Source organism: Mastigoproctus giganteus, chromosome 1 (genome assembly GCF_048544385.1).
Source record: "Mastigoproctus giganteus isolate SK-2022 chromosome 1, ASM4854438v1, whole genome shotgun sequence".
In the NCBI taxonomy this organism is placed as follows: domain Eukaryota; kingdom Metazoa; phylum Arthropoda; class Arachnida; order Uropygi; family Thelyphonidae; genus Mastigoproctus; species Mastigoproctus giganteus.
This window is the reverse complement of record NC_143575.1, coordinates 148,750,230-148,773,232: the sequence shown is the minus strand read 5'-3', so window position 1 is coordinate 148,773,232 and position 23,003 is coordinate 148,750,230. Positions and strand designations below refer to the sequence as shown.

Sequence of the window (23,003 nt, the reverse complement as noted above, 5' to 3'; positions counted from 1 at the left end):
AGTGATAAAGCCCAAGAAAGCTATAGGTAAAAAGAAATCCAAAGAAGAAAAAATTAGTCAGAATTAGTCAGCTTGAAGACATGATGACAGACATGATGACAGACAGACCAAGAAAATAGCAGAATGGTACCAAAGAGTAACTAGATAAAAACCTGGAAGACAATGACGGAGATGGACAGATGAAATTCAAAAGTTTGTAGGAAGTCTATTGCACAAAACAGAAGGAACTGGAACATTACTGGAGAATTCATCCTGCAGTAGATTGAAAATGGCTGTTGATGATGAAGGCCCTGAGAGGCAATGGTAAAATGAATGATGATGAAATTTTCGTGGTTATAAATTATTCTAGACCCAGAAGCCATAAATTCAAGTTACAGGGAGAGATATTTAGACTGTATTGCAGGAAGTTTTATTTTAGCCAGCATGTTATAAATAACTGGAATAAGTTCTCTACATGGGTGGTCAAGGCCTACAGTTTGGGGAAATTCAAAGCTCACCTACTGGAGGAGGGAAATGCACAAGTTGTCTATTTCCTTTTCTCTTATTATTATTATTATTTATTATTTGTTTTATTTAATTTTATTATTTATTATTTGTTTTATTTAATTTTATTATTTTTTTAATTTTTATTATTTATTATTATTATTTTTTTGACTGGTGCAGCTACAGCCTTAGGCTTCCTTGCACCTTATAGCCATTACTAATACTAAGATACCATCAGCATTTAGTTTACTTAACCATTTTAAAGCCTTATAGAGAGTACAGAGAGGAGCACCATGTATAAGGTTTTAGAACCCTTTCCAACAGATGAATGGCCTTCCTAAATTAAGGTGTCCAAACCTTCATGCGGTATACCAGATCTGGCCTAACCACTGTCTTATACAAAGGGATAATCAGTTATATGTTCCTGCTGACAAAGTTTGTGTATATCATTGCCAGGCTGTTCTAGTGACTTATGTAGCTTGTTTGCACTACTCAGAGAATTTCACGTTGACCTCTACAATTACCCTTAGATATTTTTCATACTCCACTATTTTCAGTTATTCATCGTCATCAGACATTTTCAATCCACTTCAGGATGAAGGTGTCTTCAGCAACTTTCCAGTTTCTTCTGTTTTGTGCAATGGCCATCCATTTATTGCCGACAAACTCTTGAATTTCATTTTTTCATCTCCGTCTTTGTCTTCCATGTTTTCTTTTAGCTCATCTTGGGTACCATTCTGTTACTTCCTTAATCCATCTGTCATCATATCTTCAAGCTATGTAACCTATCCAAGTCCATTTCAGTTCTTTAGTTTTGATAAGAATGTCCTTTACTTGAGTTTTTTAGCATTAGCATTAGTAGAGGCATTTGATGCAAGAAAGCAAGCTTATGCAGCATCAGCCAAAAAAAAAAAAAAAAAAAAAAACCCACTTCCACTTCACCCCTCTGTTCGTTCAAAATACCTGTCCAGCTGAGCCTTAAACTTATTTAGGCTATCAACCTCCACCACAAGGGATGGCAGTCTGTTCCACCAACCAACCACCCGCTGGCTAAAGGCAAATTTCCGCACGTCTATCCTACATCTGTCTTTCCTCAATTTGAATTTATGCCCTCTCAGGTGATTTTTCTGAGCTAGAGGAAGAATCCCATCAGCATTGAGCATGCTTAAACCATTCAAGGCTTTATACACCTCTATCAGATCACCTCGCTGGTGCCTAGTCTCCAGACACTGTAATTTGCAAAACTTAAGCCTTTCTTCGTAAGAGCACCCTTTGTTCCATTCACTAATCTTGTTGCCCTTCTCTGTACTCGTTCGAGCAGCTCTACATCCTTCTTGAAATGAGGCCTCCAGACCTGTATACAGTACTCTAGGTGTGGCCTGACCATTGCCTTATACAATGGAATAATCACCGCCTTATCCCTGCTGGAAAAATTCCTGTATATCATTGACAATACTCCATGAGCTACTCTTGCAGCCCGTCTGCACTGCTCAGAGAACTTCATATCTGCCTGCACAATCACCCCCAAGTCCCTTTCATTCTCTACCACTGTCAGTGTAGTACCACAGAGTTGATACGTTGCTCTGGGGTTGCTGTTTCCCATGTATAGTACTTTACATTTGTCAATGTTAAACTTCATTTGTAACCTCTCAGCCCATCTGCTCAACCTTTCCAGATCCTGTTGCAGCAGCATAGTGTCAGTAGTGTCCTTGACAACCCTGCCAACCTTTGTATCATCTGCAAACTTGGACATTAAGCTTGATATACCATCATCAATATCATTTATAAATACAGAAAACAATAATGGACCCAACACTGAGCCCTGAGGGACTTCACTAATAACATTAGTCCACGATGAGCAGTGTCCATTGATTACCACTCTCTGTCTTCTCCCCCTCAACCACCCCTTTATCCATAGCAGCAATTTGCCTCCAATGTCACACTGCTCCAATTTGTGTAGCAGTCTTCCATGTGCAACAGTATCAAAAGCCTTTCTAAGATCCAAGTATATAATATCAAAGTTATTCCCTGCATCCAGTTCTTTTGTGACTGCATCATAGTATTCAATCAAGTTGGTCAGGCAAGACTTCCCCTTAACAAAACCATGCTGTGTCCAAGCTATAACTGAAGTCTTGTCTAAATGATCCTGCAGTGCTTCTTTAACCAGTGCCTCCATTAATTTTCCTGGAACAGAAGTTTAGCTCACAGGTCTATAATTACTTGTGTCGGCCTTTGATCCTCCTTTGTGAATTGGGGTCACATTTGCACATCTCCAGTCTGTGGGTACCTCCCCTGAGTCCAAGGAAGCTCTCATAATTATGGCTAAGGGTTTGCTTACTTCCTTTGCTGCCTCCTTTAATATAACTGGATAGATCCCATCCACCCCGGGTGCCTTTCTTGTGTTTATCTTCAACAGTTTCTCCTCCACTTTACTCCCAGTTATTTCAAGATTCTGTAGCTTACTGCTAGAGTTGAATACACCTCTGGCATTCCCCTTGCTGAATAACTCCTCATGTGTGAATGTCGATGCAAAATATTCATTTAGTTTGTTAGCTACCTGAGCAGGATCTTCAACAGTTGACCCATCAATATCAAGTGGACCAATCTGATTCATCCCCTTCCTTCTAGAGTTTACATAAGTAAAGAACTCTTTGCTGTTTTTCTTTGCATCCCTTGCCAAGGATTTCTCGTAATCTGCCTTCGCCTGCCTAACCTCCTTTGTAACTTGGTTGCATATCAACTTGTATCTATCATAGGCTTCTGTGTCATGTGTTAATTTGTAAGTATCCCATGCATTTTTCTTCTCTGCCATATGCCTCATTAGTTCATCTGACATCCATTTTGGCCTAAACCTTGAACAATATAGTTTGCTGCCTAATCCATGTGTTTCTCTTCTTATCTAACAGCTTGATTCCTATTATAATTCGTGACTAACAGTACGTCACGTGATAAACAGTACATGACTGTTTCCTGAATGCTATCCATCCAAAATTTATTCTTCTCTTGACCTTCCAGCCATTTATCATTATTACAGCTAATGACTTGTTCAAGATGAATCCATCTTTTCAATTTCTGCTCCTTTGATGATTATATCCCTTCCTGTGGCATACTTGTTCATCATTACTTTTGTTTAACCATATTCATCTTTAGTCTGAAATCCTTACTAACTCTGCATAACTGATTAAGATTTTCCTATAATTTTTTGGGATAATGTCTTATGATCACAATGTCATCTGCAAATCATAAATGGTTTAGGTACTCTCCATTCACATCGACTCTTCATTCATCTTCAGTTCATCATGACAAATGTTTCTTGAACAATTTTTTCTTCTTTGGATTTATTTTTATCTATAGGTTTCTCAGACTTTATCATTTTCATTCAGAAAGTTGTTGTATTCTTTGTCAATATCTTGGTCCTGAAAGTCTGGAGAAGCTCAAACTTGTTCCCAAGTTCCATACTGCTTTTTCTCCTTTTTCTATAGGAAATTCCAAAATTTCCTATAGTTCCATTTCTCTGCTGTTTTGTCTCTTTCAATCTTTGCATTGAAGTCTCCCACAATGATAGTGTAGTGAGTTTTTTTTATTCATCTAGGAGTCTCCCAATTTCAGTTTACATTTCTTTAACCTCTTCATCATCATGGCCCAATGTTGGTGCATATATCATTATAACCTTTAGTTTGTACTTCTTAGAAATCCTGAGTAATAGTCTTGACACCCTTGGTGATACACTTTGGAATTCCAAAATGTTGTTTTTAATATTTTTATGGACCTGAAGGCCAACTCTATCTTCACTCTTTTCACTGTTTCCATTGGTGTACAGCAGATTTCCACTTGATAAATTTGTAAGTTATTCATTTCTTCTTCTTGTTTCAGCCAGGCCAATGATATTCCATTCATTTTCTAATTCCTTTTCTAGCTCTAACATCCTACCTTCACTAATGAGCGATCTTGCATTGCAACAGGCCAAGTTCGATTCTGTACATGGCAGCCTGGTCATATCCAGAGATTCTTTGCATCCTCTGCTGCCACTCTGATCCTCTCGCTGCCATAAAAGGGGGAGTGAAAGACACTGGGGGACCAAGCTATTTGTTTTGTAGTGTTGTCATATTTGATAAAGTGCTGCAGGGTTTAGTCTTTCCCTCTTCCCACTGACCATGCACCTTTAAGTGGTTCTCTTAAAGGTGCATGGTCAGTGGTTCTCTTAAAGGTGCATGGTCCCTCTTCCCACTGACCATGCACCTTTAAGAGAACCACTCTACATGTTCATTGCCACCAAAATGATGTAACAGGGCTTACCAACAAGAATGTGTGCATGAGTGGATATTAAGGATGCAGCCCAATCTCACTTCTCCTAAATCTTCTAAAAGAGAGATATTGGAATCCTTAGTAATTGGATTCCTCAGTTTAGTACCACCCAGATAATACATTTTCTGGGATTACTGCCCAAATGCAGCATTAGTATTAGCTATGTAGTGCAAGGAAGCCACAAGCTTTTGCTGCAATAGCAAAAAAAAAAAAAGGGAAAAAGCAGATAAGAAAATAAAAATTATGCACTTCCCTCCTCACATAGGTAATTATCCAGTTGACCTTTGAATTTCTTCAAACTGTCAACCTCAACTACATGCAGAGTAAAGCAGCTCTTTCCAGTAATCAACAACCTGATAGAAACTTCCTACAAACTTTTCTAAACCTGGCCCCCACCCATAACTCAAATTTATGGTCCCTAGTTCTGGAATTCTTTATAATGTAAAAATTCCACCTTTATTCATTCATTTTTACCAACCCCTCTCAGAGCCATATAAACCTCAATCAGGTCCCCTCTAAGGTGCCTGGATGCCAAGCTCAATAGCCCACATAATCAAAGTTCTTCGTCGTACAGTCACCCTTTTGCCAACCTCACTACACAAGTTGACTGCCTTTCGACCCTTTCAAGGAGCCCAATGTCTTTTTTTCAGATGAGGTCTCCATACTTGATAACAATTTACAACCAACACATCCAAGTTGAGAGTCAAATGGACAAGATTCGACTTTGTACTTAAAAAAAAAATATATATATATATAGATACATATATACGAGTTTTCATAGTATCAACCACAAAGCTCACAAGATATTTTCAAAAATTAGCCCTCTTTTTAATGCTTTTAAAAAAAAATTTTACACTGCTCACAAAATTTTATTTTCATTTATTTCGGTAACAAATTTATATTTTGGTAACAATAAATTTATTCTCATTTTATTTATGTTTATGCTTTTTATTCTTTAGCTTGTGGTTTACATCAGAAATGAAGACACAAGTTGCTATTTTGCTTGCAATCCTGGCTGTTAACACCTGATGAGAAGCCAGTTTTGTAAGTTGTGCGGCAACATCCTTATTTTATTAACTTAGCACCTTCTACTGTTACAACCGTTATGAATAATGCTGAGAAGATCAAGCAGTCACATACAGGAATTGTTAATGTAAGCATTTCTAGAACAACTTATTCAAGGAGTGAGATAATGGAGAAGACGGAGGAGTTAGTAATGCTGTGGATAGACAATATGAACCAAAATACCATTCCTGTAACATAGGCAGTGGTTATGGACAAGGCTAGGAGCTTATTCGATGAAATTATGACAAACTGAATTTGGGAGGAACTGAATCATTTTCAACTAACAGGGACTGGTTTTCCCAGTTCAAAAACCAGACCAGAATTCATAATGTAAAAATTACTGGTGAGGCAGCTAGTGCCAACACTGGCACTAAAACCAACTTTATTTGCTGAGGAATATTCTCCCATATTACAAAAGTTAATGGATGAAGACTGAGGCTGACCAACAACTTGACCCAAATGAGATCCGGAGGAGGGTCACAAAAATTATCACTAATGCTAATGAAACAGCAATTAAGAGGAAGATTCCAACCCCAGGCACAGTCCCCTGGTGGACCCGAGAAATTGAAACATTAAGAAAGCAGGTCATAAAGGCAAGAAAAGAGTTTCAAAGGGCAAGACGTATCTGGCTGGAGCTGGAAGTAAGACTGTTAAGGGAAAGATACAATATTGTTAGAAACAGCTACACAGACCTGATATGCAAAAGTAAGAGGAAGGCCTGGGAGCACCTGGTCAACACAGCTGGAAATGCCAAGGGAGTAAAGTTGTTCCTAGCAAATTACACAGAGGAGAAATTATAAATGCGACTCGCACCCTGCAGGGCACACTAGCCACCACCTGGGAACAGTCTATCAATAACATACTCAACCAGATCTATCATGAACTAGCTGTCTCAACCTTACCAGAACAAGTACAGATGTGTACAGAAAATGAAGCATACAAAACACAGCAAATAGATCAGCCCTTCACCATGGAGGAATTGCATGCCACTGCAGCCCTCATAAGGAATAGAAAATGTTCCGGCCCAGATCTTCTGGAAGAGGAAATTATAAAAAAAGGTAGTAGACAACAACCCAGAACTGCTCCTTAGATTATAACACAAAGTTACCCAGCCGACTGGAAACTTGCAACTGTGATATCCAAAAATCCTTCAAAGACTCTTATCAGCCAATTGCCCTACTCCCAATGGCAAGTAAGCTATTCGAAAGGCTGATAGGTAAAAGAATAACTCACCACTACCAAACAGCTGGACTAACCATGCCAACACAATACGGATTCAAGCAAGGAACTTCGACCATCGAAGCCCTGAGTGGCCTTTTGAGGGCGGCAGCGGGGTGTGACAAAAAATATTTCCTTGCCATCTCAGTCGATTTCAACACCATTTGGTGGACGAGCATCCTAGCTAGACTAAGAAGGGTAAACACCCCCTATGAATTTGTACAAAGTTATGGAATCCTACTTAACCAGAGAAATCCAGGTAATAGCACCATATAATAAGTTGACCAGATCGCTCTACAGGGGCTGCCCCCAGAGTTCAGTTCTAGAGCCACTGCTCTGAAATATGATCCTAGATGAATTCCTGGCCCTAAACCTGGGGGAAGTGTAACTCCCAGGCCTTCGCAGACGATCTAATACTGACAGTCGCTGCTGACAGACTGGGCCACTGTCCACTTCTTAAAAATATAAACTACAAAAACTAAATCTATACTGTTGAAAGACAGCCTAAACTTAAGAAGACCACCACAAATTAAAATTCATAGCCAGACAATCAAACTAGTCGCCAAACTGAAGCATCTAGGTATCATTCTAGACACCAACCTGTCCTTCAACTTCATCTCAAATACTTGAGAGAAAAAATAAGAAGATATGCCGGATTAATAGCCAGAATAGTAAGAAAGCTCTGGGGACTCAAAAAATGCATACTAACACTGTACTATAAAGCCTTCTTCACCCCAGCAATTATGTACACTTCCCCATGTGGTTCCATAGAGCCACAACAATGGTTATCAAAAAAAAGATCTTGGACACCATACAATGCTCAATTCTCGTGGTCATCACCCGTGGCTGCCGTACTGTTAGTACACGGTGTCCTGGTGGGGGTCCTGCCCCTCCACCTAGAAGTTATACGCTCTGGAATGACATATCACCTGACCAAGAAAGTGTTCAAGACTTGAATTTTCCAGCCTATGTTCTGTTCAAGGATGAGACTTATTTCACTCGGGAAGGCTTATTCAATCAGCACAATGCTCATGTGTGGGCTCGCAACAACCCACATAGTGAATGCCCCGTGCGGCACAACATCGCTTCGCAATAAATGTGTGGGCAGGTATGGTTGGTGACTGCTTAGTTGGCCCATACCTGTTACCATCCCACATAAATTCCGCTAAATATTGGATCTTTCTTGAACAAGTTATACCAGGGTTACTTGACGATGTTTCAGCAAATGTGAGACGCAACATTTGGTTTCAACATGACGGGGCGCCTGCCCATTATGGAAGGTGTGTTTGTAACCATTTGAACAGGTGTTTTGGGCATCGATGGATTGGCCGTGGTGGACCCGTTGCCTACCCCCACGCTCACCTGATTTATCAAGCCTTGATTTCTTTCTGTGGGAGGCCCTCAAAGCTATCGTGTATGAATCGCCTGTGGAGACGGAAATGGATCTCGTGGCGAGACTTGTCTACACTGCTGCTACTGTCAAAGAAACTCCAGGTGTGTTCTACAGTGTCTGCCAATCCATGCTGTGTCGGTGTCACGCATGCATTGCGTCTCATGGTGGAACCTTCCAGCATCTGTTGTAACATCATGAAATGCATCCATCTCGTACTCCATTGTTAATATTATGTCAAATAAATGTTTCCCACTAATTACTGTCTTGTGTCACTTCTGCTTTTTGTGCCTCTGCTACTACTTTCCCGTGACATTTCCGGTTATGGGTTCCTATGCGATTCACATTCCTTTAGATGTTACCTACCTCCCCTAAATGTTTGTACCAATATTTTTGAGACACTCTGTATATACAAAAATTAAGTTTAAATTAATGTATTAAAGAATACAAGAAATAAGAAAAATGAAGAAAATATAACAAAATGAGCATTAGTACCTCCAACACATTTACTAACTGCTTGTTTGAATAAAGCAATACTGAACTAAATTAAAAACAGGTATGCAGGAAGGCCAAGCCAAGTAAAATGCAAATAGAAAAACAGTACTTAACTACAGCAACAAAAGATGACAGGGAGGGGATATACATTAATAAATTGGCTAAACCTTTCTGCATACCTATTCTTAATTTTCAGTATCTATCTCTCTACGAGGACTGATATGAAAGTAATGCCTCCTAATTTTTTGCTTTCAAATGTGGCACCATATATATATTTTCGTATGTCACTGAGTGGTCACTAGAGATCTCTAGTTTCACCATACTGAGTGGCGCTTGTGATCAGTCTCATGAGTGCAGAACATGGTTAGTTCAAACTGGTGGATGTTACAGATATATGTATCAAGCAAAGAGTGGTGACTGACTTTCTTATCAAGGAAGAAGTGTGGCTATTGAAAACCATACAAGTCTAAAAATATTTATGGTGGCAATACTGTAGATATGAGTACAGTTAGACGTTGGATAAAACACTTTAAGAGTGGAGAAAGTGACATTGTTGACAAGCCACAAAGTGGCCGGCCAGTAACATCAGTGAACACAAGAGCTGGATCAACGTGCTAATCAAAGAGGACCACCGCATTACAACACACAAATTGTGTGATGCAGTAGGTAAAAGAAACCTACTGTGATAACCATCATCAACTAGACTACAACAAGGTTTGCTCGGTGGGTCCCGAAATTTCTGACACATGAGTACAACAAAGCCCAGAAAGTCATCTGTATGGAACTTCTCTAACACTATGAGAGTGAAAGAGAGGTTTTTCTTTCACGCATAGTCACAGATGACAAAATCTGGGTCCACCATTATGACCCTGAAACGAAGAGACAGTCAATGGAGTGGCACCATCAAAATTCGCCGTTCAAAAGACAGCCTCTGTCGGTAAAGTCATGGTGACAGTGTTTTGGAGGGACAAAGATGGTGTCTTGCTTTTGGACTTCTTGGAGCGTGGCACCACAATCAACTTAGATCAATATGTGGAAAGTTGAAAAAGTTGAAAGCTCCCATCCATTGAGTTCAACCGGACAAACACCTCTAACTTCTTCTCCAAGACAATGCACGAGACAACACCAGTCTGCACACGATGGAGGCCATTGAAAAACTGGGATGCACTATTCTTGCTCATCCCTCTCATAGCCCGGATCTTGCACCTTCTGATTATTACATTTTTGGCCCACTGAAGGATGCACTCCGTGGAACCCATTTTATGGATGACAACCAGCAAAAGCACAGTGTTCGCAAAGCCCTTTGGAGCAAGAGTAAGGACTTCTATAGAATTGGAAAATAGCATCTGATGGCAGAAGTGCATATAAAATGACAGTGACTTTGTGGAAAAATAACAATGTATTTATTAATGATTGAGGATTAATTGATGTAAAAGGCATAGCTGTAGGAATAAAATTTTCTGAGGAAAAAATAGGAGGCATTACTTTCGAACTGCTCCTCATATCTATATACAGGCAACCCACATATAACACAGTACTTCTACAACACGGTTTCGCTCTAACACAATTGATAAATTGCAGCAATCCTCATTGAGGACAATATTAAGCCTTCCATGTTTGGAAGGTTTAATATTGCCCTCATTTTAATCCAACTCATTGTCGATATTGTCACTAGTTCTTTGAATACTCTCTGAATCGGTGGAGTCACTTGAACATTCAATTACAGCGACATCATTACCAACTCCTAAAAATTCCTCAAGAACAATTTCTCCACTGATCAAACCTCTCACTTGGAGTTCTTCCCAAGATTGCTCAATACCTTGTAGTAGTTCATCTCTCTCATTGCTGTTAATTGGCGTTTTAGCAAAACCTGCTTTTGCAAAACAATTCTTAATCATTGTTTCAGTCACATCTTGACTCCATACTTTTGCCAACTCCGATATGGACATCTGCAAATCTATAGCAGAATCTATAGGTTGGTTGGTTTCTATTCTCAGTATAATTTTTTTTCAGTATGCACCTTCAGTAGTGCTGTTTGTTTGTTATTTGGTTTTTAGGAGCATTAGCAACTAAGGCCATATTGCTCCAGGAATATGCAGTGGTCATTCCCTTGACCTTTCCACATCCTCCGTATTTGGTGGTGACGGGCTCAAACCCCGGTCTAATCAAGAAGCGTGTGCTACGCACTGCTGCTCCTTTCCACCTGCCTACGGAGGTGCCTTCTTCAGTAGTGCATTTTCAAATTCTTGATAATGCCTTGGTCCATTGGCTGCAATTTAGACAAGGTATTTGGGGGGAAGAAAACAAGCTTCACAATTGTAAGTTTCGACATTTTTTCCGCATCCTCTAAGTTAGGTGGGCAGGTCAATTCTTGACAATAAACGCAATTTTTCTGGTTTCTTTTGTCATCTTTCTATCGAAATTAAAAATCCACTGTTCAAAAATTTCACTTGTCATCCAAATTTCTTTGTTGTAGTACAACTCTAACACCTTTCTCCTTTGAATTTTTTTTTTTTTTTTTTTTTAAGGAGCATTAGCAACTAAGTCCATATTGCTCTGGGAATATGCGGTGGTCATTCTCTGACCTTTCCACATCCTCCGTATTTGGTGGTCACAGGCTCGAACCTCGGTCTAATCAAGAAGCGTGTGCTACGCACTGCTGCTCCTGCCCACCTGGCTACGGAGGCGCCACTCCTTTGAAACATTTGGGTTGTTTACATCTGCCTATTACCAAAAGCTTCAGTTTTTCATTACCAGCCATATTTGTAATTCTCTCCTTACTATTTTTATCACCTAAACATTTATCATCTTTAAAAGTCTGTGTCTTGTTTGGCAAACATTTAAAAAATAGACCTGTTCCATCAATGTTGAATATTGTCTTTGGACTCCTAGTCCTCCATAATTTTTTTCAAAACTATTTCTTTCCAATGAGTACAGTCTTCTTCGATTACAACTCTACTTTCACCAGAAATAACTTTTTTGAGTAAGAGTAAGCCATGGTGCTTTTTAAATTTGTTCAGCCAACCAGAACTGGCTTGGAATGTTTTATGCCCCAGAAAAGATGTATACTCAATAGCCTTTTCTTTTATTAATAGCTCTGATATCGGAATGTTTTGGTCTCGAATCAACTTCACCCACTTAAAAAGTGCCTCATCTACATCTTCATAGAGGCATAATTTCGATATTCTCACTGATAATTTCGCAAGCTTCTGACCGGGTCCTGTTTCCTCAAACAGTTTGAGAATCAAAACTTAGTTTTTCAGAATGGTTGACACACTACTGGCAGGGATACTAAATTTTAAAGCAATTTCTTCCTTTTCTTTTTTTTATGCCCGGTCTACACTATTAAACACTTCCACTTTTTCTACTACACTCAACGATTTTCTCTTAGACATTGTAAGGTTGCTTGCACAGCAGCTAAAGCATAATTGATTTAGGGACCACTTGTACCTACCATGTAAACAGAGACAGGTAAAATTTAGTGAAAGTGTGAATGACTTATTTCTGCAAAATAAGATGAATTTCCGGGATAAAGGAAAATCACTCTCTCCTAATTCTCTAATAGGGTGCTTATATTACGTGCTTACAGTAGAAAAGGTTGACCAGAGCCAATATCCGCATTGGGAATATGACTTAATCTTTGCCAAGGCCGTGAACACAGATAGCAGTTGACAGTGTAACTTCTTGGTACATTAGAGGCGGCATAGGTTTTACAGAACCACTAAATTGTAGAATGTTTTAGCTCTTAATTCTTAATCCTTTCAGCTCTTAATTCATGGTTTCTACAGCATCAGCTCTATTGCTTAAAGGCCAGAGGTGCGAACGGTACTTACTCAGGTCTCTCGAAATCAGTTCATTATATGGAAATTTTCTTTGTTATATGGAAACTATTTTTTAATGTAATGACCAGGGGGAAATCAAAGAAATTTGCTAAAGAGAAAAATTCGGTATATGAAAGTTTGTTAAAGAAAGGTCCAACTGTATATATAAATAATTTCACTGGTTTGGTAATGACAGTATGATTATATTAAAACAACTTATTATGAGAAAGTCCTCATAAAGCACTCAAGATTCATTGCAGCCAACTGAACAGAAAAATAAACATATATTATTTTATATTATTTATTTATTTATACACACACACACACACACACACACTTAGCTTTTTTTTTTTTTTTTTGGTTCAGTTGGCGGCAATGAATCTGAGTGTTCGATAAGAGCTTTTCCAATAAGTTGTTTTAATACAATCATACTGTCATTACCAACTCAATAAAATTTGTTATTTTTTATATTTTTTTTGCAGGTGAAGGGATGATTATATGGTAAGAAAAATTTGTACAATCATAATATTGAAACATGATAAGTACTTGGTTGAGAAAGTGATTTGAGTACAGCTTTAATAAACAGGTAAACAAAGAAACATAACAAACCCTCCTGCAAATGATAAGTGTGTTGCATACTTTTCCCGTATTTTTGATTAACATATTAAATTGTGTTTTATAATGATATTAAATAGGCTTAGTAGCATTCATTAGATTATTTTTAAATTTAAGTGGTGATTCTTGTAAGTTACGACTCACTGCTCGTACCACTACTGTATTGGTGTTTGGTGCAAATATTGTAGAAAATAACCAATATTGCAGTAGAATACTAGGATTTTAATTGTGATAAATCAGTAGTTTGAAGATTTTAATCACTTGTGTTTGTTACAGTATAGTGTAACTTGATAGAATATATCTTGTATTTGATAGCATAAGGTATAATGTAAGTACAAGATAGCATAAGGTATAATGTAAGTACAAGATAGCATAAGGTATAATGTAAGTACAAGATAGCATAAGGTATAATGTAAGTACAAGATAGCATAATATGTATTGCTGCATCAGCTTAGCACAGTATCGTAAATTAAATTTATCGACCTTACTACTTTTCATTGTTAATCAATTAAATAGTATTTAAACAAAAGTCATGCATCAGACTAGCTCAGCAAAGCAACAAGCACAAAGTAGCAGGAGTGCTGTGGCTCAGAGGAGAACCGAAGGGGCGATTCTCCAATGCATCACAGCCTAAAAACAATGTGCAACTTGTAGAATGTTTGCAGACCTTTCTGGAAAAGGACGTGATCGTCCCATGGAGGATGTCTTTGTGTGTGCTAGGTTCAGAGAACGTGAAGAAATTAGGCACCAACTCAGCATTCTGATGAGAGTTGAAGACTGTGTAGATGCCCTCAAAGGAATTAAAATGGGAGACCCATCAAGATCTCAGCTGTCTAACCCAATGCCAGAGCTCACTCGTGCACATCAGGCAACACATCAGCAATCTTCAGGGCAGAATGTGCTGATCCCACAGGAGACAGTTATTGTCGGTGACTCTATTGCTAGGGAGATAGGAAATATATTATGCAAAAAGAATAAGTAGAATAGGACCAGGGTATATCTGCCAGGGCCAAAAGTTGATGATGTTGTACAGTAGATATCTTTTAAGGGCACGAAAGGTGATATTGTTGTACATGTTGGCATTAAGGACATTAAGAGTTGGAGATCTCCGAACTAACTTAACAAGTAAAGGTCAATGTTGAAAAAAAAGTTGTGAGTTAGGCTTAAATTTGAAAGCATCAGCAATTTTGTCCAGACATGATAGGAGGGAGTATATATGATGAGAGCCTTGTCAATGAATTTGGCCCTGGAGAGATTGTGCAAGGCTCGTTCGGTAAATTTTTTCTCACCGTGGTCTGTGCTTGTTAACAGGAGACTGCTTCTACATGGATGGGATACACTTAAATAGAAAGGGTGCAAGATATTTGCTGATGCTATCGAGGCAGTGTTAAGTGGGTAGGAAAATTGCTAGCTTTGAAGGATTCAAAAACTAATAGATTAACAGTAGAAGCAGGCAGAGGAGAAAATGATTCTTGCACTGCTTCTATTGAAATGAGCAGCATCCTCGAAAGCAAGGAGTTTGTTCTTTGGTTTTTAGGAGCATTAGCAACTAAGGCCATATTGCTCCGGGATATGCGGTGGTCATTCCCTGACCTTTCCACATCCTCCGTATTTGGTGGTGATGGGCTCGAACCCCAGTCTAATCAAGAAGCGTGTGCTACGCACTGCTGCTCCTTCCCACCTGGCTATGGAGGCGCCGAAAGCAAGGAGCTGAGGATTTCCAGGACTGTCGGGAGTTATCATGAAACAACTAAATACATGGGCTGTGTTAGGATATCTTAAAAGTAAGAACAGGCGCATGTATACTTGCATGTACACCAATGCAAGGAGTATAGTAAATAAATTTGATGAATTTGAGGTGCCAGTCAAGACATCAAAGGCAGATATTGTTGGGATATCACACAGATATAAGAAATGCAGAATATAGAATTCGGGGAGTACAATGTGTACAGAAAGGATAGACAGGATAGGAAAGGAGGAGGGGTTATGCTGTTAGTTAAGAAACACAAAATCGAAGGAAGTGCATCCAGCTGACATGGGACGACAGTGCAATGTTGAGTCAGTTTGGTGTGACATAAACACTGCAAAGCTAAATTCAGAGTAGTAGTGTGTCATATGCCTAATGACTCTGATAAGTACAATGAACAGCTTTACAGAGATATAGAGAGGGCAAGTAAATCAGGTTGTCTTATAATGGGGGGATTTTAACTTTCCAGATATTGACTGGAACTTGTGGGTTGGTCATTTGCACACTAGCAAGGCTTTTGTGGATTTATTGGATGATTGTTTTCTACAGCAGCATGTTCGGGAGGCAACCAGAGGGGAGTAATACTCTTGATCTGATTATCAATAGTGATTCTTCATGCATTAAGAATCCACGGACAGAGGAACCACTAGGTGGCAATCATCACAGTGTGCTGAAGTGGGATTTACTTAAAGATGTAACTTCTATCAGCGGTTAAGGGAAAGGTTTTTGCTTTTGTAAAGTGACTATAATGATCTCAGACAGTTTTTAAATTCTATGCTGTGGGACCAACTGATAATGTTACCAACAGCAAATTCTAAATGGGAAGTATTCAAGGAAGTAACCTTGGAAGCTACTAGGCTTTTCATACCAACTAAGAAATACTGTTCAAGTTTTAGACCTAAATGGATGGCAGATGAACTAATGACACTCACGCCAGAGAATAAAAATGCATGGGATGCATATAAATTATCAGGTGACACAGAAGACTATGGTAGATATAAGCTAGTCTGTAATCAAGTCAAAAAAGAGGTTAGGCAAGCAAAGGCAGATTATGAGAAATCTTTAGCAAAGGATACACAAAGAAAAACAGCAAGGACTTCTTTACTTATATAAACTCTAGATAGAAGGGGATGAATCAGATTGGTCCACTTGACATTGTTGGTTCGATTGTTGACGAACCTGCTGAGGTTCGTCAACAATCGAACCAACAATGGTAGCTGACAAACTGAATGAGTATTTTGCATCTACATTTACACTTGAGGAAGTCTGTAGGGAAGTGGAGGCCAAAAGTTTATCAAACTCTGGCATTGAGCTAAATTATTTTGTAATAATTAAGAGCAAAGTGGAGGAGAAATTGTTGAAATTTAACATAAGAATAGATCCCATCCACCTGGGGTGGATGAGATCTATTCAGTTATATTAAAGGAGGCAGCAAAAGAAGTAAGCACACCCTTAGCCATAATTATTAATGCTTCCTTGGACTCAAGGGAGGTTCCCATGGACTGGCGATGTGCAAATATGTCCCCAATTCATAAAGCGGGTTCAAAGGATTACACGAGTAATTACAGACCTGTTAGTTTAAGTTATGTTCTAGGGAAAATAATGGAGTCACTGGCTAAAGAAGCAATGCAGGATCATCTAGACAAAACTGCAGTTTTACTTCTGACACAGCATGGGTTTGTTAAGGGGAAGTCTTGTCTGACAAATTTGATTGGTTGTTGTTGCTATTGAGTTTAACGACACAAGGGTTACTAAGGCCAAATTGTGTCTGTTCAAATTTTATTGGATGCTATGATGTGGTCACAAAAGAACTGGATGCAAAAAATAATTTTATCATACACTTGGATTTCAGGAAAGCTTTTGATACTGTTCCACATGGAAGATGGCTGTAAAAATTGGAGCAGAATGCCATTAAGGGCAAGTTGCTACAATGGATAAAAGGATGGTTGAGTGGGAGAAGACAGAGAGTGGTAATCAATGGACACTGCTCTTTGTGATCTAATGTTACTAGTGGAGTCCCCCAGGGCTCAGTGTTGGGCCCATTGTTGTTTTGTGTATTTATTAATGATACTGATGAAAGTATATCAGGGATAATGTCTAAGTTTGCAGATGATATGAAGGTTAACAGAGTTGTTAATGACAGTATTGATAGTACACTACTGCAACACAATCCAGTAAAGTTCAGCAGATGGGCTGAGAGGTGGTAACTGAAGTTTAACATTGACAAATGTAAAGTATTGCATATGGGTAGCAGTAACCTCAGAGTAACATACCAACTAGGTGGTACTACACTCAGAGTAATGGAGAATGAAAAGGACCTGAGGTTAATTGTGTAGTCAGATATGAAGTTTTATGACAGGCATACAGGCTGCAAGGGTATGCTCATGGTGTCTTGTCAATGATTTACAAGAATTTTGCTAGCAATGATAAGGAGGTGATTGTCCTCTTATATAAGGCAGTAGTCAGGCCACACCTTAAGTACTGCATACAGGTCTGGAGACCCCATTTTAGGAAGGATATAGAGCTGCTGGAACGAGTACCGAGAAGAGCAACGAGATTGGCGAGTGGAATAAAGGGTTGCTGTTAGCAAGAAAGGCTTAAGTTCTGCAAATCGCAGCATCTGGAGATTAGACACCTGCAAGGTGATCTTATTCGGGTGTATAAGGCAGTGAATGGATTGAGCAAGCTTAATGCTAATGGGATTCTTCCTCTTGCTCAGATTACTCACCTGAGGGGACATAAATTGAAATTGAGGAAAGACAATTGTAGAATAAATAGATATGCAGAAATTTGCCTTTAGCCAGCAGGTGGTTGATAGTTGGAACAGACTTCCGCCTGTTGTTGTGGAAGTTGACAGCTGAAATAAGTTCAAGCAAAACTAGACAAACATTTAGAGTGAATTGGATGGGTGAAATGGGAAGGGGTTTTTTTTTTTTTTTTCCTGATGCTGTGTAGGCTTGCTTCCTTGCATCATATGCCTCTACTAATGCTAAACTAACCCAAGTATATATGTGCACTGTTACTGTTGTGTTACTGCTGTGAACAAAGAAACACAACAGTAACAGTGCACATACTTGGGTCTTGCTGGAATCAGCAGGATACTTACTATAAAAAGGAAGTTTTAGGCTAGAACTAAACCTACTATCAACAAAACTGATATCATTTGAAACATAAAATAGGTTTGAAGAGCCTTGATTTGGCAAACATAACCTGTATGGTATGAGAAAGTCATTCATTTTGGATATCAGTTGAAGTGTCAACTGAATTCTCATTTTTATTGCAGAAAATCTACTATCAATCAATTTAATTATCCAAAATGGATTATTAATCATATTTATTAATGTTTAAATTACAAACAAAATAACCATCATCTGATTTTGAAATATAAATGTTCACATTCAAAATTTTTTTTAAAATTATCTCCCTACCTTCCCAATTGTAGATACCAGGGGCTCCTAAAAACAGGTCTTTTCCATCCTAAAATACAGACAAGAACTATTTTCATTATAATGAATAGAGAGCAAAAAAATCATGATGTCAAATAAACACAAGATCCCCACAGTAAGAGCTAGCATTTTGCAAGCAATTTTGATATATCAAAGGCTTACATTATATCTCTGCAGTTATAGAGAATAGTACATTAATATAAAATATAAGATACAAATGTACGGCAATTTTTAATTTCAAACTGAATATGAAAAGTTCTGGGGCAATCTAGCAGCTGACCAATAGCAGATGTCTTTAGACATCAAAAAATGGGTAGGGATATCCCCTAATAGCTTAGGACTACTCAAGAACAGACGTCACTAACTGAGGCCACCTATCATTTGATGAGAGACTAGCAGTCTTGAGAGTTATCATTATGGTGCACTGGGTTTCACAAAAAAAAAAAAAAAAATTAACAATCCCTTTTGGTGATGCCATTTGCTTAAAAGATATTAGCAACATGTGCCAAACAAGAACATGCATTCACCAATGTAGGCATAAGCTCAAAAAGTTGAAACCTTGAAGACTTTTGCTAGCCTCCACTGAAGGACAAAAGCATTCTCAAAGATGGAATTTGAATACAGAGGTGCAAACAATTTCCAATTATTTTAATGCCATAACCCTAAACTTTTACTATTCAACCCCTAGTACTGCAGCCCAGCAGGAGGTTAAGGGTATATATAACCTTTGTTACATGTTAAAAATCAGAGTTTTTCTTCCATATATGACTTGAGAGCTCACATATTATACTTGATATATTATTCACAGGTTGACATGCAACTGATAATCAGGGTGACATGATGACAGACTGGTAATCCTGAAACAGCTCATGACAGTGCTTCAAGTTTTAAACAAATAGTGGATTTGACTGTGTAATGCTACTTTTTCAAAAAATATTAGCTACATAGGCAGACTACTGGTCATCCTCAGTGGAAGACCAAAGCATTGACAAAGATAGAAACTAGATAGAATACAGATGGTTATACAATTTTTCAAATAATTTATATATATGGAAATCAAAATAATTTAAAAAAAGATGGTAGAGCAAGTTCTTTCAATCTAAACTGCTAAATATCACTGGTATATGTTTTCTAAACATACTACAAAGATAATTAAGAAAAATGAGAGCAAGATATATTTAAATTAACACATCACTATACAGGACATGGTACTGAAACATCTAAACTTCAATGAACAACATGCAGGCTCCATAGTCCTAGAAGCTATTTTGAAGGAACATATTTGTGTAAAACCAAATGAAAGAACTGTCTGACAAAGACGTCACAGGATGGTCAAGAATTGTCAAATGCCTTTACTGACCAAAGGAATGGGCTGAATACACTTTGAAAATTACATAATTAATAGTGACTGCTACAAAAAAATTATAAAGGAGACTCCTTTAACTGTTATCAGTTTTCAGGAAACGGAATACTATTTTCCAGGACTCTGCCACTTTTCATATTGCATGTAATGCAAATACCAAATTACACAATCATATCATGCAGTTTCCAGTATTTTAATGTTATTACTGTTTCATCTTATTATAGTAGTTATTTATAGCCAGGAAATAGTACATACTGAAATCCCCACAGAAAACCATTAGCATATTATGAAACACAAAATTTCTACTAAAAAAAGCCATCAAGCAGCAACACAACACTGCAAGAAACCATTATTTGCATCTGGTACAATGAATGAGGCAACAATTATGTCTAGAATCTGATAATCCATGCCAAACAGGTGCAAGGTGGTAATTAATTATATCTTATGTCACAACCTTGTTTGCTAGCATTATTGTCATTTTTGGTCAGGTTATAAGAAAATTCAATTCTAATGCCTGTTTTTGCAAAAAATTTATAGTTATACAATTTATGTGGCTGCTACTGTATAAAAAACACAAATAATTGGAGTATAAATCTATCACTAAATTTAAAGCCAGAAAAGTCAATCAATCCTTTCCCATTTACTTTGTGTAAAAATTAAATAGATTATATTCCCTGCTTGAAATATTACATTTCGATAGCAAAGTGAATGTCTACAAAGCATAAATTCAGAATTTCAGGACAATTTTCAAGATAGCTAGGATGTTAAAATAATTTCCAGGATCCTTTTCAATTTCAGATAACAGTAAGCAAGAATTTTTTAGGTTACAATCATCTCAGAGATGTTAATTAAGCATATACATTTTGACAGCAAGTAAAATCACTATCAGCTGTGGAAGTAACTGATTTACATAGTTTTGTAAACCTATAAATGCAATAGTGAACAATATATTTCAAAATGAGGGACAGCTTGCATGAAGCTTTGAAGACTAAACATACTTGTGATGTATAATTAATTGCCCATTTTAATGACTTAGCATTAGTAGAGGCATATGATGCAAGAAAGCAAGCTTATTTTTCCCATTTCACCCATTCATTTGCTCCAAAACTTTGTCTAGTTCTTCCTTGAATTTATTTAAGCTATCAATTTCCATTACAGAGTAGTTTAGTGCTAAAGCCTCAGGTTATGAAAGAAGTTGACTAGCATACAAGTTATTGCAATTGCATCATTTCTGTACATAGTCAACTACTTAAGTAGTTATAAATTGGCATCCTTAAGTATATCCACAGTGTCCGTGGGTGATGGTATCCACTGAGAATAAGTAACAATAGTTTTCTCCTATGGTGAAACGTTACTTATTCGAGGTAGTGCAATATCATGGCAACTCGTTGTGAAGGTATTCACAGTATGAGATATACTTAAGGATGCCAATTTATAACTACTTAGTTGGCTACATACAGAAATGACACAACTGCACTAACTTGTACGCTATCAATTTCCACAATGACAAATGGAAATTTGTTCAAGCAATCAACTACCCGCTGGCTAAAGGCAAATTTCCACACATCTATTCTACAACTGTCTTCCCTCAATTTGAATTTATGCCCCCTCAGGCTCATAATTTGAACAAGAGGAAGATCCCATCAGCATTGATGCCTGCTCAAACCATTCAAGGCCTTATACACCTCAATCACCTCACAGGTGCCTAGTCTCCAGACGGTGCAATTTGTAAAATTTAAGCCTTTCTTAGTAAGAGGATTTAATGAACTAACACCATCTGATTGGTTAAATGTGAATTATATAAAATTATAGTGTTGTTTTATCACTGTAACACTGTTCATTTACCAATACATAACAGTAGCTTTCAGTAAGGGGAACTTAACATTACAATATTTGTAATTTTGGCTCTAATTTTCTGGGCCATCCAAATAGAAACTACAACAAAATCACTTGCACATAATTTGCAGTTGTATTATTACTGACAAATGATGCAAGAAGCCAAGCCTTATACATCAGACAAAAACAAAAAACACTACTTCCCACATCACCTGTCCAACCCCTGAAGTAATTTGCCTAGTTCATTAAGTTTATTCAAACTACCCACTTAAACAACACCACATGGAAGTTTGTTCCAACAACAACAACTACCCACAGATTAAATCAAATTTCTGCACATCTATCCTGCAACCATTCTTGCTCAATTTAAATTTGTGCTCCTTCATGTGTATTGTCTGAAGAGGAAAGATGTCATCTGTATTTAACTTATTCAATCCATTAAATGCCTTAACTGCCTCGATCAGTTCTCCTCACATGAGCCTAGTCTCCAAATGCTGAGTGCAGAATTGAATTCTTTCTTGTTAAACATACCCTTTTGTTCACCCTCATTAATCTCATTGCCCTTCACTGCACCTGTTCCAAGAGATCTACATCCTTACTAAAATGAAGCTTCCAGACCTATAAGCAGTACTCAAAACAAGACCTAACCATTGCTTTATACAACAGGATAATCACCTCCTTATCCTTGCTGGAAGAATTCCTGTATATCATTGGTAAGTATATACAAGATGTCCTAGCAGCTGTCTGCACTATTCAGAGAACTTCCAAACCTCATGTCTGAATGCACAATTACCCCAAGGTCTTTTTCATTCTCCTTTTAGTAAGTGAATAGTGGTACCCACTTACTAAAATGAAGCTTCCAGACCTGTAAGCAGTACTCAAAACGAGACCTAACCATTGCTTTACACCTCCTTATCCTTGCTGGCAAAATTCCTGTATATATCACTGGTAAAAGTACAAAAGATGTCCTAGCAGCCTGTCTGCACCATCAGAGAACTTCCAAACTTCATGTCTGAATGCACAATTACCCCAAAGTCTTTTTCATTCTCCACTACACTAAGTAGATACCACATATGTCGTATATTATTCTGTCATATATTGTTCATTAACATTCCTGCCAATCAATATACACTGAGTGATCACTGAATTACGACCACATAACTAATACTTCATAGATCCTCCTTTTTCCCTCAGTACAGCAACTATCTGATGTGGCACT

At 37.9% G+C, this 23,003-nt stretch overlaps 1 protein-coding gene across 1 annotated transcript in view; it reads right to left on the bottom strand.

Moving 5' to 3' along the window:
• LOC150091190 (integrin alpha-9-like) overlaps nt 1–23,003 on the bottom strand; it is a 570,795-nt gene that overhangs the window by 467,445 nt on the left and 80,347 nt on the right. Inside the window, exon 6 of the mRNA XM_090382714.1 lies at nt 18,568–18,616. Coding sequence (XP_090238840.1) covers nt 18,568–18,616 — 49 coding nt within the window. The remainder of the gene's footprint in view (nt 1–18,567; nt 18,617–23,003) is intronic.